The sequence below is a fragment of the Dermacentor silvarum genome, chromosome 6 (assembly GCF_013339745.2).
Source record: "Dermacentor silvarum isolate Dsil-2018 chromosome 6, BIME_Dsil_1.4, whole genome shotgun sequence".
NCBI lineage: Eukaryota > Metazoa > Arthropoda > Arachnida > Ixodida > Ixodidae > Dermacentor > Dermacentor silvarum.
In genome coordinates this window covers 73992361-74011446 of record NC_051159.1, presented here as the reverse complement: position 1 = coordinate 74011446, position 19086 = coordinate 73992361, and the positions used below count along the sequence as shown (strand labels likewise).

General features: G+C 48.2%; 1 protein-coding gene across 1 annotated transcript; it reads left to right on the top strand.

The window, feature by feature from the left end:
• The first annotated feature begins 519 nt into the window (after window positions 1-519).
• On the top strand, window positions 520-17555 carry LOC125946315 (uncharacterized). The gene is made up of 4 exons (XM_049669041.1): window positions 520-552; window positions 15957-16193; window positions 17176-17403; window positions 17547-17555. The coding sequence occupies exons 1-4, from the start codon at window positions 520-522 to the stop codon at window positions 17553-17555; spliced, it is 507 nt and encodes a 168-aa protein (XP_049524998.1).
• Window positions 17556-19086: the final 1531 nt, after the last annotated feature.

Genomic DNA, 19086 nt, shown 5'->3' with positions numbered 1-19086 from the left:
TATCGTGCAAATCGTTGAATGCGCTCGAGCTGTTCTATCCAGTGCTTGAAAGTAGGGGTGCCACTTGCGTTGAAGGTAGGCAGCGAAGCTGAGAGGTCTGGTATATATATCGTTGTCTCGTGCACTGGGTTCGCGTGACTTGCTATCGTGGTCATCATAATGGCCATGTTCTGGTGAAGAAAAGCTGCCATGCGCTGCATGTTCTCTGCTGGGTCTGACGTGAAGGCTGGCATGGCTGGGAATGACGTCGTAGGCACTGGCATGGTCGGGAACGACGTTGAAATTGCGGGCACGCATGGCGCGGGTTCGTGGTTTGGCGGTGGGTCTTAACTCGCTCACCCTCCGCGGTGCACAACGCCCATTCAGTACGTCGATAGGCTTCGAACCCAATGCCGAGATGAGAAGCGCTCTCTTTTTAGCATCGTCGACGATGTCGTTACCCTCGAAGTACGATTCGACTCTGATGTAGTACGACGACCACTTGTCCTTGGCGTCGTCGAAATGTGGAACTTGGTAGCCATGGCAGGAGTGCTCGCCGTCGTCAAGATGCTGGTTCGTTGCTCGTCGCCACTGTTATGACTGCTACCGGGCAGGTACGGCACTCGGCCGGGCAGGTACGGCACTCGGCCGGGCAGGTACGGCACTCGGCCGGGCAGGTACGGCACTCGGCCGGGCAGGTAGGGCACTCGGCCGGACGGCCAGGAGCATAATAACGCTCTCACAAAAACGGGAACACTGCGAATCGTTTATTCAGTGACAGCCTTTTTAAAGACGTGATCAAGCAGCTATGGCGCGTGTGATGACGTCAACCTGACGTCACGCCAAACGGGGTTTTCTGTCCTCGTTATCACTTTCACTTTGCACAAGCAATGGCTCATACCCCCCTAAACGCGGCCTCCCCATTACGACGACAGAAGAGAAGTGAAATTCTACGCTGGAACGATTAGCGGCAACGCAGCCAGCTTTGGAAGCATATGACGACGACGGACGTGGGAGCAGTGGCACGAGCGCATGCTGAGCAAGACCCAACTGTGCAGCTCTGAGAGCAGCTGGCTTTTAAGCGAATCTTTATACACTCACAAGTTTCGGTGGTGGTGGTGGTGGTGTCACGCTGAAAAGTTGGCTGATCCTGGTGATAGTGCAGAAAGGGACCAAGCTCAATGGAACATATCCTTGTCATGTGGGCCGATCCTGGCGACAGTACAGAAAGGGTCCAAGCTCAATGGCACATATCCTTGTGGGCTCGGGGACCTGTAACGCGCCCTTGAACTACTCTGGTCACACGTTGGGCCCAAAGAGACAAAATCACCAGCCGAGAAAATGAGGGTAAGCGAAGCTTGTCGTCCGATTCTAGCGTGAGGGCTTCCGAGCCGCGGAGAGCCGCGGACCCCGAGTTGCGGGAGCGCGATGTTGAAGCCAAATGTCAACGAAGAGCCGCCGTCCATGAGTTTAGTGCAAACGAAGCGGAACGCCTGCGACAGTGTGGTCTTGCCACAAGCTTCGCTTACCCCCCTTTTCTCAACAGAGAAAGGGCTTTGCATTTTTTTTTTTGGTGTTACATCGCCGGCGCAGGCTAGCGTATGCGTTGCTAACGTAGCGTTTCAAGCGTTGCTTGAGAAAAAGTTGAAGTTTCTTCCGAAAGGCAAAGCATGCATTTCTATATCGAACTAGTGAACAGCTATACGAAGTAAGGATAGTAGCTTTATCGGCGGTATAAACTTGTAAACATAGGCATACTAACTCAATGAACAAGCATGATGTCACGCGCGCACGAGCAAACATGAGCACATCTCACTCGATGACCGCGGAAACTCGCTGCCAAAACGCTGGAGTGAGGAAGCGCGGTGGCGAGTGAATCAGCTAGCTGCTGCCTCACCACCGGACAGCCATGTACGACTGCGCACAATTAGTATCACAAATAAAAACCGGGAGTAAACCGCACAGTGCTCACCTGTTGTCTTTAGGGATGAGGTAGAATTTCACGTCGCATGGCTCACTTCGTCTTGATGTGTTCGCACACCATTGAACCACACACGAACAGCGACAACTGCGAGACATTGCGGGGAAAAGCCGACAAACGTGCAACGGTAGGGCACCACACGGACTACACTGCTAGCGCGGAAGGCGAAAACCACAAAACTGACCGCATCATGCCAGAAAAAAAAAAATTGCTGCCGTTTTGGCCGTTATCAGCACGGCAAACGACGAGCGCGGGCCACGCCAGCCGCGCCGCCGATAGTTGAAAGCGAGAGAGAAACAACAAAGTTGAGAGAGGGTTGACAAGGAAAAAAAAAAGGAAAAGCGATTTTGGTTTCGCATCCATCTCATGTTTGGCGCTGCAATTCGCGTGGAGAAAAAAACCAGCGGGTTTTCCGAGGCCTGGAAGTACCATGACGCCGAAACGCTTTCCCAATCGCCGATATCTCCCGACGTGGCTCACCTGCGAACGTCCTCCGCGACCACGTCACCCATCAGCGTCACCGATATGACGGTTGAGCAACTTTCAAACATGTATTTCTTCAGTGATCCATCCGTCATTCTTTCTTCCCGAACACTTCACCGCGAAGTCATCCACTTCGCGATGCGCAACAACCACCTTTATTGCCGCAATTATTAAGGCGAAAGCCTTAGGTGTGTACGTTGGCGGAGCCCTTGCCGCTGACCTTGACGAAAGTGCGCCGTGACGAAAAATGTCCGATGCTGCAAAAAAAAAAAAATGCTCGGATTGACGTCCCATTTCTCAGGGAGGTTCCTGTAAACAAAGTAACTTAGCAGTTTTGAACAGGATATTTAGTACATTTCGACCTGGCTGGGAATCGAACTTGGGCCTCCGCGGTGCGAGACTGCAGCACGCTTCCCCGAAGCCACGGCTGCTGTTTTTTTTCTTACATGGTATTTATTGCATCATGTATATGCGAGAGAAATACTATCTGCGGAAAACGTGCAAGCACCAGCCAACACATCTTATATTCATGGCCTAGAAATGGCCTAAAATCTCGTTAAGCACACCCTACACGAACAAAACTACAAGTAGTTTTGTTCTTAAACAAGTGGCAAGTAACTTTGATCCTAAAAAGGTGGCAACGACAAGCAACGTAACAAGAGATGGTACCAGTCCGGTTGAAACTCTGTCAAGTCATACATGTCCTTCAAGTGACCAATCATTTGAGCGTAGTGAAATTTCGCCGAAACAACAGGTTCAGCGTTTCTGTCTAACATGCGCGTCTTCCATAAGCTGTGTAGTCCAATTAAGAAAAACATATCAAAAGGCACGTCTTCTTCGTGTGGTGCAATCAAGTATCGGATGGTATGGTGATTCAAAATGAAGTCTTTCTTGAGAGTTCTTTGGAGCACATCCCAAAACAATATTGCGTCTTTACAACTTATAAAGCAATGCTCTATAGTCTCAGGTACATCACAAAGGCGACAGTTCACAGTGGATACAAAAATTCCTTTTTTGTGCAACCAAGTTTTGACAGGTAATGTTTCACTGTGTAATTTAAAGAAAAACGTTTTTGTACATGGGGATAAAGGCATCTTGCGGACTCGTTTAAGCTGCTTCCACGGTTCTAGATTACTAAAGGTGTACCTAGTGCGTGCGTGCTTGCACACGTGACGTCGCCGCCATGCACCGCGCGGACGAAAGGTGTGCCCTAGTGCGTGTACTAATGTGCTGCCCTTTAGGTACTACTTTAAGTGTTCATGTGTGATGTTCAGGAGGTCGCCTTAACGCCACACGTGTACTACCCATTGCGGCTCGTTATGTCTTGCAAGAATTCTATCCCCGATTGTATAACTTAATTGATTACCAATATGTGTTACAAAGAAGTCTAATCCCGATTGCGTAACTCCATGTCTTACCAAATGTGCGGCAGGCTTTCACCTTCTTGAGTTAAAAGAGTGTAACACCTGCCGAACTTTTTCTTCCTTTCTTTATCGCCTCCTTCTGTTTATCTTTTTTTAACAGCGAAGGTGCTTAAGGTGGCGGTCCCACTCCGGTGGCACGAGCCCCCCGTTTTCAGTACTTCTGGAGCAACCGTGGCGGCTCTTCTACTTAGGATATAAAGTTGTCGTATGTACCATAAAAAAGCCTAAGTCGTGTAGATTCCAACTATATATAATATAAAGAAATTGATTATAGTGATTTAGAAATAAATGTTCAAGAACAAGCATGAAATACATGGTTTTTGCAAACTATCTCAGTTGTGACCATATTTATAAGAAACTACCGCATTTACTGCATTGCGGCTTGCTCTGTAGCTTTAAGACATATTTATCTATTTCCTAGACGCAGCAAAATAATGTGGAATTTTTTTCTTTTTTGATAATTTGCTTTTGAAGATTGCCAAATATTGCAATTACTGTTGTAAACAGCCCGGCAACTACACGCTCAAGCAAGCTAAATTTTGGATAAATTAGAGTTCAAGAAATTTCCATTTAGGACGCAAAATTTCATTCATGTACCTTTGTTAGTTTCAAACCGCAGCTTCGTAGCTTTAGTACCTTGCCGTAAAGATGAGCAAAAGTAGGACCGGAATTCTAAATATAGCTTAATTTCGGTGCCATTATTAGGAAAACTGACAGTGGCCTGCCTACGCAAAGTTTTTCAACTGGCTCCCTGGTGTGGTTTTTGATCCCGCTTCATAGCCCTGGCCTTTCACCTAAACTTCTTGCGCGCTGTGATGGTCCCTACCGTATCATCGACCGTGCCTGCCCTGTCAACTACGTCGTTGAACCTGTGGCACCATCACACGACCTGAGACATACATCGCGGTCACGAGATGGTCCATGTCAGCCGACTTAAGCCATATTACCCATGCACTCATTCTATTTCCGCCATTAAATCGCCAGGATGGCTCAGCTTTCTTCCCTGGGCCATTGTAGCGAAGAAGAAGAAGCGCTTTGGCTCTGTAGCTGTCCGTGGGATCAGTGCTCCTGCTGGGCCAGTACCGCCTGGACTATCGTTCTTGTTCCGTTGAATAAGTAAACCGCTACGCGACAAGATGATCGTGTCAGGCTGAGCAAGTTGCTACAGCTGCATCTCGAACTACATCTCCAACTGAACTGACGGGGGAATCAGAAAAGAGCACATAAGCCCAACGCTGCCCTCTCGCTTCCGTGAAATGCGAATGATCTGTCATTACAAGCGCAACAGTGCACCTCGCTCAACTTCCTGCGGATCATCAGCTGGGTTGCTCATCAGAGCAGTACAATCCATTCCCTATACAACGATACCAGCAATAACCCGTAAAACATATATATTGAGCGTTATTAGGGCATATTGTCGTCGTCATCTGTACATACGACTCATCATCTTGTGTGAGCGCTATTTGTGCATATCGTCGTCATTTGTACATACGACTCAGCATCATCTTTTGGCTCGTGTGGTGCTTCGTCTCTGTCTCGGGCGGCTGCTGGTCAGTGAAGACATGGCTGCGCCCCTTCCATCCATTGTTAAGACTGCGGAAGCTTGGACAATACGGAGCACCTTATGTGTTCCTGCCGGCGCTATACTGTGAAGTGAATTGTCTCACTTGATGTCCGGATAAAAAGAGCACTACCACACAGTTTCCACAAGGTCTCCAGATAGTTTAATTAGAAATCTCTCGCATTCTGCTCGTGTTTCCTTGCAAGAGTGGACTTTAGGACGTGCGGGGTACGTTAATTTTTGGCTCGAATCTGTGCCCTGCAAGCTCGAGCATCACTAAGTTATTGTCGCACTTCGAAGGAACATTTCCTCTTCGGCATTTACTTTGTTCTCTCCTCAGAGGCTTTGTGCTTATAACACCTATTGTTTCTCCCACCCCCCTCTCTAATGACGAAAGGCCCATGAGGGTACAACAAATTAATAAACAAAGTTAGTAAATAGGCAACGGAAATATTTCTGCCCTTGCCAGCCCAAAAGTTTTCAATATTATGCTTCTTTCTTTTGATTTCTAATGTTTTACTCAGTTTTTTTCCAAAGGTCAAAAAATGCGTTTGCAGAAGCAACTCAATTATTGGCCGATCGCCTTAGGTCCGTCTGTGCCATAGAGTAAGGGAAAAAAATGTGGTTGATCCCTCTTATATAGGAATCGGTATAGAACACGAAAGTGAAACGTGTCTTCACAGAAGTAGTGTAATGTTTATTGCACATTGATATATAATGTCTATTGGTGTTTTGTGGCTAAAGCGCCCTTAGGCGTTGATGCACCCACGCTGACGCCTGGTGGCACGTCTCCTCCATCACGACTACCAACGTCGATGACCATGAGCAACCGCCGTGCATATGGAAGCTGCACTACGCTGCACACGCTAGCACAACGCGAAAGACGAAGCACGTAACTGACACACTAATACAACGCGCAAGACAAAGCACGTAACTGAATCGTCACCGAGTCAAATCAGCGCGTACAGCGCGTCGTAATTGCAGCCTCCGCGATCAACTTCAGAAACATTTTCAGAGCTAATTGCGGAGGCCACGCTCCGCTGTGCTGAGTACGGTGAACGCCACTTGGCGTTGGTAGTGCTTCTTGATGCCAGCGTCCCTTCGAATGCTGGCATCGAGGCGTCGTAGTGCTGAGACCACCGAAGCGTTCACTGTCGGTGCGCGTTAGTGTCATAATGCAGTACTTCTCTTTTCTGCTCGTAGGCGGCGGCACCGCCCCGAGCAAGAGCGCGGGTACACGGAGGAGTGTTAGATATATAAGGCGCGTCTGTGTAGCTCTCTGCAAATGCGTTTGTGGCGCAATGGGTTAAACGCTCGGCGATCTATCATCGCGGACCGAGAGGTCGTGGGTTCGATTTCCAGATTTTGCATGTTTGTGGAACTTTTTCTTCTGGTTTCTTTCTTTGTATTATGTTCGTGTACATTGTAAGCTGACGTATTTCCGTGACGGAAATACGTCAGTGAAGTCTTGGTGGACCCCGGCATAAAACACTTTCGTGTTAAAAACATTTACTCGAGATCCAGTAAATGCGTAAGGGGATGTCCAGGGAAGCTGTTGAAAACCACGTACGACTGCTGAGGCGGGCATACCATACTTTATTGCTTTAGAGCAATTGTAGTAATGGTAATTAAGAGTAATGGTAGTTATGGAAGTAATGCTGATTTTGACAGCACGCCACGGCCCAGAGCGGTGCTGCAACAACATTGAAATCAGTTGATAGGCTAGTTCTTTTAATACAGGGTGTTTCACTTAACTAGAGCCAAACTTTTTAAATATCCTAACGCCACGTAGCTGTACCGAACCAAGGTAATGTTGTTTGCCGTCGCTTGGAGATATTCAGATTATTTTTTGCACTCCGCCTAATTAGATAATTAGTCTTAATTATTTATCCAACTTCTCAATTATGATAATTAGATGAAAAGCGTCAATGAGAAAATTGCAGAGCAACTAGAAGAACTCCCTATACAGCTTTCTGTTGCTCAATACGTGCAGCATAAAAGTGGTATTTTTTTTTTTTTTTTTGAGCGTGAAAGAAGCCCGCGAGCACACGTAACATCGCCGCGCAACTGGCCGATCGAGGCATTTTGCGTGTATTCGAAGGCCTGTATTAGACAATTATTATTAGAAAATTCACGGGCCTGTATCTCACAATTCGCGGACCTGTATTGTCTAATATAATACTTAGCTATCGCTATGAATGCTTTGCCTTTCTGACGACGCTGCCACTTTTTTTTATGACTAGGCTTAAAGATTGTCACGTGATGGTTCACCCTATCCTATTTTGCTACCTCTATGATATTTGGTTGTACCTTTGACGAGATTTATAGATTTAGACGAGACTTATACGTTGTCATGTTGACAGCTTCTGGATTGTCACTAGGAGAAATATTTTTGTTTGTTATAAGTATGAAGCAAAAGAGGAGAAAACAAAATGGACCCTTTTTGCAGACTAGGACATACATCACACCAACAACACTAAGCAGGATTAACCCTGACCTTCCTACTACATGCCCACACTGCGGCCACGAATACGACAACTTCGAACACATGCTCTGGCTGTGCCCTGCCAACGCGGGCACGGACTTTCCTGACCAGTCCTCCTGGGACTCAGCGCTCAGAAGCACAGAGCTCATCGCTCAGCTCAAGGCTGTCCAGAGGGCCCGGGCCGTCCCCGAAGGACTCTGTCTACCGGCACCGACCTTGGTGGAGCCACCGGATTGATTGGCGGGGCCTCCGGCCCCGCTTTAATTCTTTCTCCTCAGGACCTCAATAAAGTTCGTACTCACTCACTCCCCTTCCACGCGTGGCAGAACAGCAGGTTCGAGCACATAAACTCAGGGCTCCCCTCCTCCCTTCCCCCATCGGCTCTTCCTTTCTAAAATTAAAATTCTTTCGTAGGGCAACCCAGCACGCCCGTGAGGCAGCGGCGAGGCAAGCCCTTGACGTCCCCACATGGAAGGTTTAGCCCCAGCCACCATAAAGTGCGGGTTCTATAATAAATGTTTATTGCTGCTCCTCCTTCTTTGCCCGTTTTAGTTTTCTTTTTAAGGCGGAAGCCTTGAATGGCTCATTGTCAAGGTCATCTGCCGTTAGCAGAACTGTCACAGCTTTCCGGCCTCCTGATTGGTCTCCTCTGTGTCGTGACGTCACTATCGCTAGGCGCAGTTGTGCGCCTCCTGATTGGCTCGCGTGCGTGACGTCACTGACATCAAGCGCGGGTGTCGGGGTGTTTCGGCGCCGCGCGGGTCTGTAGGTTTCGTCATCGTTGCTACAGTTGCTATAGCAACGGCGCCTGCTTGCCTATCCGTTTTGTCGTCTGCTCCCCTCATGCCCTGACGCCTGTAGCGCGCATAGCTGGCATAGCACCGCCATGGTCTCTACTCCTGATTCACAAACGGCGCAGCAACAGTTCCAAGCGGCCACAAACTACTTTAACAGACACTTTTGCAGGCAGTTGAGTCAGGCTTCCTCCGTTTCACACTTTAGTCTCGACAAAGTGACTTTCGTTTTTTTTTTTCTCCATCTGCTAATGCTACTCCCACTTCAAATTACGTTTTAGGGGCGAAGCTCCTAAGGGTGTGTATCTGACCCTCCTCTGTAGTATGTAGTAGTAGTAGTAGTAGTGGTCGTCGTCGTAGTAGGTAGCCACGTCTACTTTTATGAAAAAAAAAATTGCGAAAGTTGTGTCCGTAGCGCGGAATCGAACCAGTGACCCCTCGCCACGAAGCTTATTTTTTTTTCTTTATTGCCTCGTATGTCACAGATCTGACGAGCGCAGAAGAACATACTAACAGGATCTTATATCGGTGAACCGTCAGCTGTTTGCTGACTACATGTAATCAGTATTTCGGCGTATGCAACAAAAGTTCCAATCTAGGAACCCTATCCGGTACAAACGTCTGCACCTTTTGCACTTCGACAAAATGGGACACAGATTCGCAAAAATGTACGCGAACGGGTCGCACATCAATATCTGCATTGTGTGCAGCGTCCGCGTTCGCCATATGCTGTGCAGGCCCAGGAGCATAAATGCCTTGGGTTTTGGCACTACGCCACGAAGCGCACATGGACACACGCACCACGATGACAATAAATACCCAACATTAACGAAAGACCGCGTTTCTAACGCGTTTGTGCTAGCACGTTACGGCCCGTGTAAGAAGCTGGTGTAAGACGCTGTGGCCTCTCCGCCTTACCCCCGTATTCATAAAAGCTCCTCGACTTGAACTTGACTTGCCACCGCCTTGGGCAGCGCGTTCGAAACGCGTTGAAGGCGATGGCAAGTCAAGTTCAAGTCGAGGAGCGTTTATGAATACGGGGGTTATACTCTCTCAGCAGTCATGTGATGGCGCCGGCAAACGCGGTGCACGTTCCGGCATGTGTAAACGGCTGCGTAAGACGCTGTGGCCTCTCCCCCTTACTAGAGAGTACTGCACGTTTCTAACGCGTTTGTGCTAGCGTCCCCTTAAGCGGGAGATGGTGCAATTATAATGAAGGGCGCTGTTATAAAATACGAATGACGTCACATATGGCGCGTGTCATTGGTGGAAGTCAATCGTTCAATTTAGTGTGGCGAGACGATGATTCCCTCCGGAGCTTCGCCCACTCATCATCATTCACCCCGTGGATATGCAGTGTTTTTTTTTTTTTTGGATTCCGAATTATAGATGTAAGTTAAGTTGAAGATCACTCAAAGTGTATTTGCTCACGCTACTCTATTTTTGGCCGATCCACAACAGTATGTGGCACAGTTTCTAAGGTCGACATAATCATTATCGTCATCATTATTTTAGTCATCATCATTGTCACCAAAACCGTGCAATGGAATTTAAAGCGACAACAAGCCAAAACTACTGCTTAACAAATCCGTCGGAGGTGTGGGGCTTTTGGCTCGTCCGATTCGATCGGTCAGTTCTCGGCCAGCCCACAGTGAAGATGTGCCACGGTGCCGAAGTTCAACATCATTATCATCATAATCATCCATGCGGAGAACAAGTGACAAGTTCCAGGGCTTCTCGGCAAATATCCCGTAGAGGGCAAGTGTCATTGCTTAAGAAGATATTGGGCTGGCGTCGTTGCAGCAGCGCCACAATTAAAGAAATGGAGACAGCTGGAACCGATGAGGTGAGATATTTTTTTTTCTCTCTGCGTGGCATCGCGCATTTCTTTAATCGGCTACAGATGGTTCATAAGGCATACGCCCAATACGGCAGGCGACAAATGTCAAATTGAGTCGGCTCAGATTGTCCCTGAAGAATCGTATAAATGGGACTGTAGTGTCGTGCCTTCGTAACAGATGGCACTGCCGACGTGACGCAGGGCACATGCGACAGATGGCGCCACAGCGCTCTTGCATATAAGTTACGTTCGCCAGAATAAAGGTTGTAATCGGCATGAAGACGGTAGGGGTGTAACGTACTCACTCCGTGTCGCTGGGTCGGCGACACGACAATCTGGCGGCGAGGATGTTTTCCACCGGTATTTCGCCACCGCCCCATTCATTGACACCTCTGGCATGCCGGCTGTGCCATGGACCCGCTGGATACGCCTATTTGAGACATTTCTACTGGCGTCCGGAGCAACCGAACTATCCGCACAGCAACGCCGAGCTCTTTTGCTGCACTGTCTTGGGACCGAAGGACAGAGAATTTTTGACGCGCTTCCACCGAGTACACTACAAACCAGGTTAGAACAACCGAGCTTTGGAGCCGCGTCCACTTCACATGCCGCACGACAGAACCGCAGACGCCCCACGCTTACCCGACGAGTATATGACGTGGCCCTCGAGATGCTAACAAGGCATTTCGCCGCCCCTTGCAACATTCGCCTGCAACGTCATCGATTCTGTGAGCGTCGCCAACTGCAGGGGGAGCCCATCACGGACTTCGCTATCGCACTTCGCGAGTTGGCGGCTCTTTGCGATTTCGCCACTCAAGCCGACGAAAACATGTGTGAGCAGTTTGTAGCCGGTGTCACATAACCCCGGCTCCGGGAAAGGTTGCTGCTCCAGGATGACAAACTGACGTTCGACCATGCAGTCCAGATAGCACTTCTGCGTGGGCGGACCCAACGCGAACCCGAGGCCTTCGCCAATCCAGTGCACCGAATTCAGCAGCAGTTGCGGGACAATCTAACCACACAGGGCCGACGAGAGGATCGCCCCAATAACGGCACACGTTAAACGGAGGGTGGCTTCCAGGTCGATGAAGAGGTTGTGTCTTTAGTTGCATCGCCTGTACACCTAGAGGATCTTTGGGTTGCTACCACTGAGGATGGCATACTACAGCAGGTCACGCGCTTCATCCAGTCATCATGGCCAACCTGGAAAACACCTTGCAGAATGGACACCCTATCATGATGTACGGGAACAGCTTTCTAAGTGGATGGGCTTGTTTTGCGCACAGAACGTTTTGTGGTACCTGCCAAGCTACCTGATACCTTCATCCAGTTAGCCCACGAGGCCCAGCCGAGAATTGTCAAGACTAAGCAGTGCATCAGGGAAAAGTACTGGTGGCCGTGTCTTGACAAGAAAGTGGAGACCGCCATGCGAAGCTGCACTGTTTGCCAAGCCTCAGATAAGTGTGCGAAGAACTTACAGCCACCGCTCCAGCCTGTCCCCCTGCCTGACAGGGCTTGGGATAAAGTGCCAATAGACATCATGGGGCTCTTAGAACGTGCACCGACTGACTGTGGGTTTGTCATCGTGGTGGTGGACTACTTCTCTAGATGGCCAGATATTGCGTTCTGCAGTGACATCACTTCCCGCACGGTGATCAACTTCCTCCTTGGTGTGTTTGCACGAGAGGGTTACCCTACAGAACTGGTCTAGGATAACGGCCGACAGTTTACGTCAAGTGAATTCGCGTGTTTCCTAGAGGACAGAGGTGTATTAAACATTTCTTCTCTGTAGTTTACCACCAATCAAGCCAATGTCGTGGAAAGGTTCAACGGGGTCCTTAAATCATATATACAACTCTCGCTACTGGAGCAGCGACCCATCAAGGCCACCGTTACGGAATACCTGGGTACTTACCGCGCCACCCCTCACAGCGCCACTGGTCTGTCCCCATCAGTGTTGCTCCACGGACGCCACATAGGACATCGTTAGATGTCATCGGCCAGCCAACCGCAGACTTCGGCACCAACCCCGCCCAGGAACTGCGTAGACTTCGGCGCCGTGTATACGATTCCCAACAAAGAAACAAGGCATATTCAGACAAGCGAAGAGCCGCCAGGGAGCTCAAATTCAAACTGGGTGCTTACGTGCGGGTCAAGAGTCCTCTACCTGGAATGAAAGGCACCCCCAGTTTTGGAGCTCCACTCAAAATTCTGAAACGCATAGGACGTTGGTCATTCCACCTCGAGGACAGCCGGACGTGGAACGCCTCTCAATTGTGCGCTGTGCCCTACGAAGCTGTACAAGAAGAAATGGCGAGACAAGCATCCCTGCGGCTGGACATGGACCGGTAGGCAATGCCAGGACTCGGACACCGCGCTCAGGAACACAGAGCACCACATTCCAAGGTATACCAACGCCTGATAACGCGCAGCCTCCAGAACCGTTGGTGTCTCCACTGCCTCCTTGCACGCCAAACCCACCTACACGACCAGTGAGTCCACTGGCTGGAGCCATGACCTCTGGGTTGCGTGCTGATCGTGGTGATGGATCGGGAGACCATCATCAGCCAGTAGAGTCAGGGCTCCGCCGTTCTACACGGGAGCGAAGGCCTTCAACAAAGTTCAGGGATTATGTACAATGAACTTACTGAGTGCGGTGACTTTATTAAGCAATCACCACCAGTGACTTTACCGTCAATTTGTTAGCGCAATAATTTAGTTGACCGCCACAATCAGTGACGATTTTTTTTGTATAGATATAACCTGCGTTCTCTTGTTGGGGGAGGGCTAGATGTAGTGTCGTGCCTTCGCAACCGATGGCACTACCGACGTGACGCAGGGCACATGCGACAGATGGCACCACAGCGCTCTTGTATATAAGTTACGTTCGCCAGAATAAAGGTTCTTATCGGCACAGTGCTCACTTCGTGTCGCTGGGTCGGTGACACGACCGTGTGAGTACGGCTGCGTTTTTAACAAAAGAGAAAACTAAGCAGACTTCACAACCAAAGCAAGGCTGAGTAAGATAAGCAAGGTGTTCTGGCTAGTGATATCGACGAGTTGGCTGTGGCAGGCTGAATGGTCTGGCGTCGCACGGGTACGCGGCAAAGCTGAGGAAGGAAAAAGAAATTAGGGTCGGAGGAAAAGGAAGTTTCTTGTGCTAAGCCAGTATTATAAGATTTCATAACATCAGGTGCCGCTTAGACATGTGTCATGGACGTCCGAGGTCATTTTAATACACTTATCACTGGCTCGACACAGTACGGTTCATCGGTTCAGTAAGCGCTATAGCTAATGATGCATTTGTACAAGATTCGCTCAACTTTCTGTGCTTCTGTAGTACATTCTTTTGGATGTGCTTAAGTTGTGCGGTCTTTCTCGTGTAGTCCTGCTATTGTAGCTCACGCAGCACTTGTCGTCAGTTCTTTCTATGAGTGCGCCCATGTTTTTGTGCGAATGTGCACACACGCCTCGAATTACTTTGCATGTGCGTGCAGAAGCACGACAATTCTCATTTAATTTTATTCGTCGGTTTGTGGAGTTTGTGAGGATGCCGCAGGTGCAGTCACCGGCCAGCTCATAGTCGTCCGTCCTGCCTCTTCCTGCCTCTTACGGCATCTTCCTTGGCAGCAATCTCGGTGACGCTCGTCGGCGGTCTAGTGAAGGGGTGTGAGTTCGATGCTGAAAAAAAGTTGCTTCCGTCAAAGACACTGCTGGCCTCCAGCGAGCAACAACTTTATTACCGACATAGTCTCCGTGTTGCCGTTGACGGATGACCTCTATCAGACGCCACCGCTCCACGACGACCAGTCTATGATATAGTCCGGTGTCGTTTTTTGATATAGTCCGGTGTCGAATGACGTCTAGGCCATCCTCAATGAACGTTATGATTGTATGAACACGTTCCCAAGTAATGCGCAAAGCGGTAAAAGTACCTTAGTGGCGGTCTTTTAGCTTGTCTCAGCGGCCTCGCCGCTTTCCGAACCAGCTACTCTATAAATCCCGCAAAATCGTCTCAAGCTACGCACAAAAGCATTGTGATCTTGAAGCGTGGCGGTAAAACCCTTAATTTTACAAAACATTGTGCATGGCTTAACGTCATTTCATAACAAGTCTTGGTCTTTATGTTGTGCTCATTTTAACGAGGGTGGCGGCAGGTCAGTAGGACGATTTGCCAATGCATATGAAAATGCCGTGGTTGGTGAATATATTGATACAAATTGATAGATACGTGTTTTTTTTCATTTAAAGTAGCAATCTCTTGTGGTTCTGCGGATGCCTGACGCCTTTGGCCCGCATCAACTTCCTTGGCTCGAATAACAGAATTTTGTACACCTCGCAATGGCCGCCACAGCTGTTGGTGCCTGAACGTTTCCCACTCGCAACACTCGGCTCTTCAGCGAGTTTGTTGGGATGGCATTTGCGAACCTTCATTGAAGTTCCACCATGCGGAATGTCGATCCGTCCCGGATGCAGTCGTGGCTCGCCGTGATTCCCGCTCTGCAGACGCGTCTAGTATAAGCTCCGGGTGTCTGATGGTTATCAGTCCTGTTGGAATGTTGGACGGCTCCAGAATAGTTTTGACCATCTGGAGTTGCCTAACGTTCACCTAAACCGAACTATAGTAACGTTATTACTTTCAACGCATATTGAAAATCGGCCGCTGTGACCGCAAATGGAACCCTCGGCCTCGTCCTCGGCTACAAACCACCAGCGACTGAGGCACCACGGCGGGTGCGTTGCCGCTTTCTATAGTGGTGCCGCCAACTAGAGAAAGGTTAATCCGCATGTCTCGTACCAGCGTATACGTCACTTCACCACCCGCAATGTAATGTTCTTTTCCACAAAATGAAAACGAATGAAATTAGCCAGCGCTGTACCAGAATAAAGCACCCGTAGTTTCGTCTTTCCTGCCATTTTACTCTACTGGCTTAATAATGACGCAATCGGCAAAAAAAGAGAGAAACAAATGAAATAGTCCCGGCTCCGATCCTTCTGAGACCAAATTCCACGCCTTTAAAGCTATAGTTTCACTCACTATTAGTGAAACAACCAGTGTACTCACGTGAACAGGTGTTGGGAGATGAAAACGGCGCCCAAAGACTCCAGGCTGATTCACTATTGTATTGAATGAAATCGGAATTTCATGAACTCGATGTCACGTCGGGCACACCGGCGGAACGCACAAGCCACAAATATGAATGTGGGATGCTTCGGCGCAAAAAAAAAAATATGGTATCTCGATCATAGTGATGTCCCAGAGTGATAAGTATATAACAATGTAACTCCTCCTTGCAATGGTAATTTAGTTTCCCTACAGATAAGCAGTCCGTTTCCTTGGTGTTCTTCTGGCCAGTTCTTTGATCAATTTCGCACTCAGGAGGTTGAAACCATGGATGTTTGCCTTAGGTGTTCGCCTCGAGCCAGCCGTCGGCATACCAGTGGAATGTCAACCGCGCCACCTTCGTCTTCTTCTGGCTTACCGGCGTTGCCTTCGGGGGCGTGCTGGGCTTCGCGAGCGTCATGCTGGCGTACTCTGATGCCAGCGCCAAAGAGAGGCCCCACCCTCCGCCAACGCTGGCTCCGATGGCGCCGCCTGAAGAGCCGCTGTCTCAAGGGCCAGGGTACACGATCCGGAGTCCAGAGGTGAGCGGAACACTTCCGATCTCTGCCGTACCTCCTAAGTCGCTAAGCACGAAGGCGAGTTTAATAAATGTAGACAATTTTGCCCAAACATAGCTTACGGTCCCGTCTAGTCACAGTTCACACTCACCGGTGGTGCAGAGGGTTGCGTTCATGTTTAATTCCGAGCGAAGGCCGGCCCCACGGCCGAGACGTTCATATATGTGTCCATTTTTTTCCTACGTGCTTCTATAATATTTTTGACGTTTCTGATCCAATGCTTCACTGATATATATATATATATATATATATATATATATATATATATATATATAGGGACCCACTTTTTGTCTGTTGGATCACAAGATGCCAACAAACACTGACACGAAGGCCAGCATAGGGTAATTATTTGTATTGCTTATTTGAATTAAAGTAAATGGTAAATAAATGGAAATAGCAGTGGTTGTAAAGACAACAGGCATTAACGTCTTCGCATTACGGGTGCGGTGCTCTTTCCAGATGAGCGGCCACGGCGCTGTTCCCGCGTCCACTTTCTGGGGCATTGAAATCTTTCTACTAGAACTAACCCTGGGAGTGTGTTAGCCAGCGCCACCACTCACAGCCATGGCAGTTTATGTAGAACATCCTACCTACCTGCAGGCGTCCCGTAGTACGTGAACTCTTTGGGTGAAGACCACTGGTCAACCAAGCCACACAGGCTACCTGAAGGAATCAAGGCTGTCGGATTCGCGAGGCCTCGCCATGTAGTAAACGAGAGGAAAAGAAAACCGAGGGACCCGATTTTCGTTAGGTCATAAGAAACAAAGATTGAGACGAAGGACAGCATAGGGTAAATTATTTGTAGTTCTTAATTTAGTATATATAAATGATGTTCGAACACAAAAACAGAAAGAGAGAAACAAGCAAGAGAGGCGGGAGTGCATATTTTATTTCACCTGCGCAGAGTTCATTTTCACTTTTGCCGCCAACACGCGGCTTACCGCAGATGTCTACAGCGCCCGTGGTTGCGACTCAACCGCAGCAGCACTTGTCCTTCGCGGGGTTCAACCACACTGTCTGCTACACACCGTCGTGCGTGTCGCTGGCGAGAGGACTGCGCCACCTGCTCAACCCGCTGGTTGACCCATGTGACAATTTCCAGGAGCACGTTTGCGGACGCTACGAAAGTGAAAGGGATAGCCTACTAGACAACTACATCGACATCGCGCGAAAGGTTGGTGACTTAATCATCTGGTCATACCAGTTACACTCGCGTTCTATATAGATTGGCGTCTACAGCATACGCAACTTGTAAAAGTAAACTTGACCAGTCTATGTGCTGTCAGCGAATTTTGTGATCGCCTTGTTTTCTTACAGGCTTTATAAAGGCTATGAACTGTCAATATAAAACCAGTTGTGAGCAAGTCTATATCTGTCTGTGAACTTTCCAACAGCTCATTGGCAGAAATATTTATGAGCGCATTAGTTAATAAAACGTATGAGACGATAGCTACACGCAGGGAGTCTGTGGATAGCTTAACGACGTTACTCAAAAACGTAGTTCGGCTAAATATATACCGTCTTAAGAGATAATTGCCTGAGGTAAACTTTTACTGCATGCCTATATTCAACAAAGTGTGCAGAAAAAAAAAAGTGATTTTGAGAGCTAGCGAGAATTCTGGTAATGAAAGCATACGCAGGTGCTCTCTACGTCGTTTTCGACTCGTAACTGTTCAAAGGGGGTCAAAATCAGTTATGTCCAACGACTACTTGTCCAAACAACCTCTTTCTCGAGGATAAATATTTCTTTGGATACTTTCCCTGCAGAATTCATGACATATTTTCCTGAGTCTTTTACCCTAAATCTAATTCGCCCTTCTTGGTGCTTCCCACTTAACCGTAACAACGATCTTAAGCCCAGAATATATGTGACGTTATCTGAAAGTGGGCTGTCAGTTCAGCTAAAGTAAGCAAAGCAGCAAGCTATGAAAACTTTATTTGAAGCGCAACGAATGCAGAATTTAGTGCTTTGGAATTCCCACGTACATTGGACACATGACGTCAAATGTGTCTCTTAGTCACTCGATGGTTCACGCGTAACAGCCAGGCTTTCCTCTCGCATTATTACATTCATTCGTCACGTTAGTCTTCTTAGATTCAGTGTAAAATAGTAGTTCTCGCTGGCTCTTTAAAGGCGCACAGGTTACACCGAATCACCTGTGAAGTCATATTTCGTTATCTGTGGTGTGTATTTTGTCCCATTCGTGTATTCAAGATTTAAAGAAAAAACACGTGTTTACTATAATTTCTTGCTGATCGTTGACGCTCGAAAAATTGGTGTCCATTTTTGTTTGACGCGGGTAAATACGAGACGCGTTACAATAATATATATGGAACCACCATGTGTTTCTTTAAAGTTCGCTTTTATGGTTCAGATTGTGCACGTATGCCATTTAGAGCCCATGGCACATGGTATTGTGACTGCAAAATTTCCTGTGAAAGAAGTTAGCATAGGCACGATAACTGTAAATCCCGGATGACTTTCTAACTTGTGTATATTTTGAACGTAGCAATACAATACAGTATGGACGATTTTCTGGAGAACGGAGGCGTCCATATTAACCAGACATGACTGTATATAAATAGCGTGCTATCATGCGTCTTGTAAACTTTTGGCGGCAACTGTCGCTCATGTCGTTATTATGACTTAGACTTTCATCTTTTCTTTGTGTTTCACACTCTCGACACAATAAACATATAGTGCATGTATCGATGTCATTTGGCGGTTCGCATCGCAAAAATGCAACTTCGAAATTGTGCCCTTCATAAATGCTGGCGGGCCAAAAAACCGCTTCAAAAGAACGTGTACAGGGCCTAGTAGGTACTTTCAGTGCGGCTGCCACTAAAAGGAGGCACA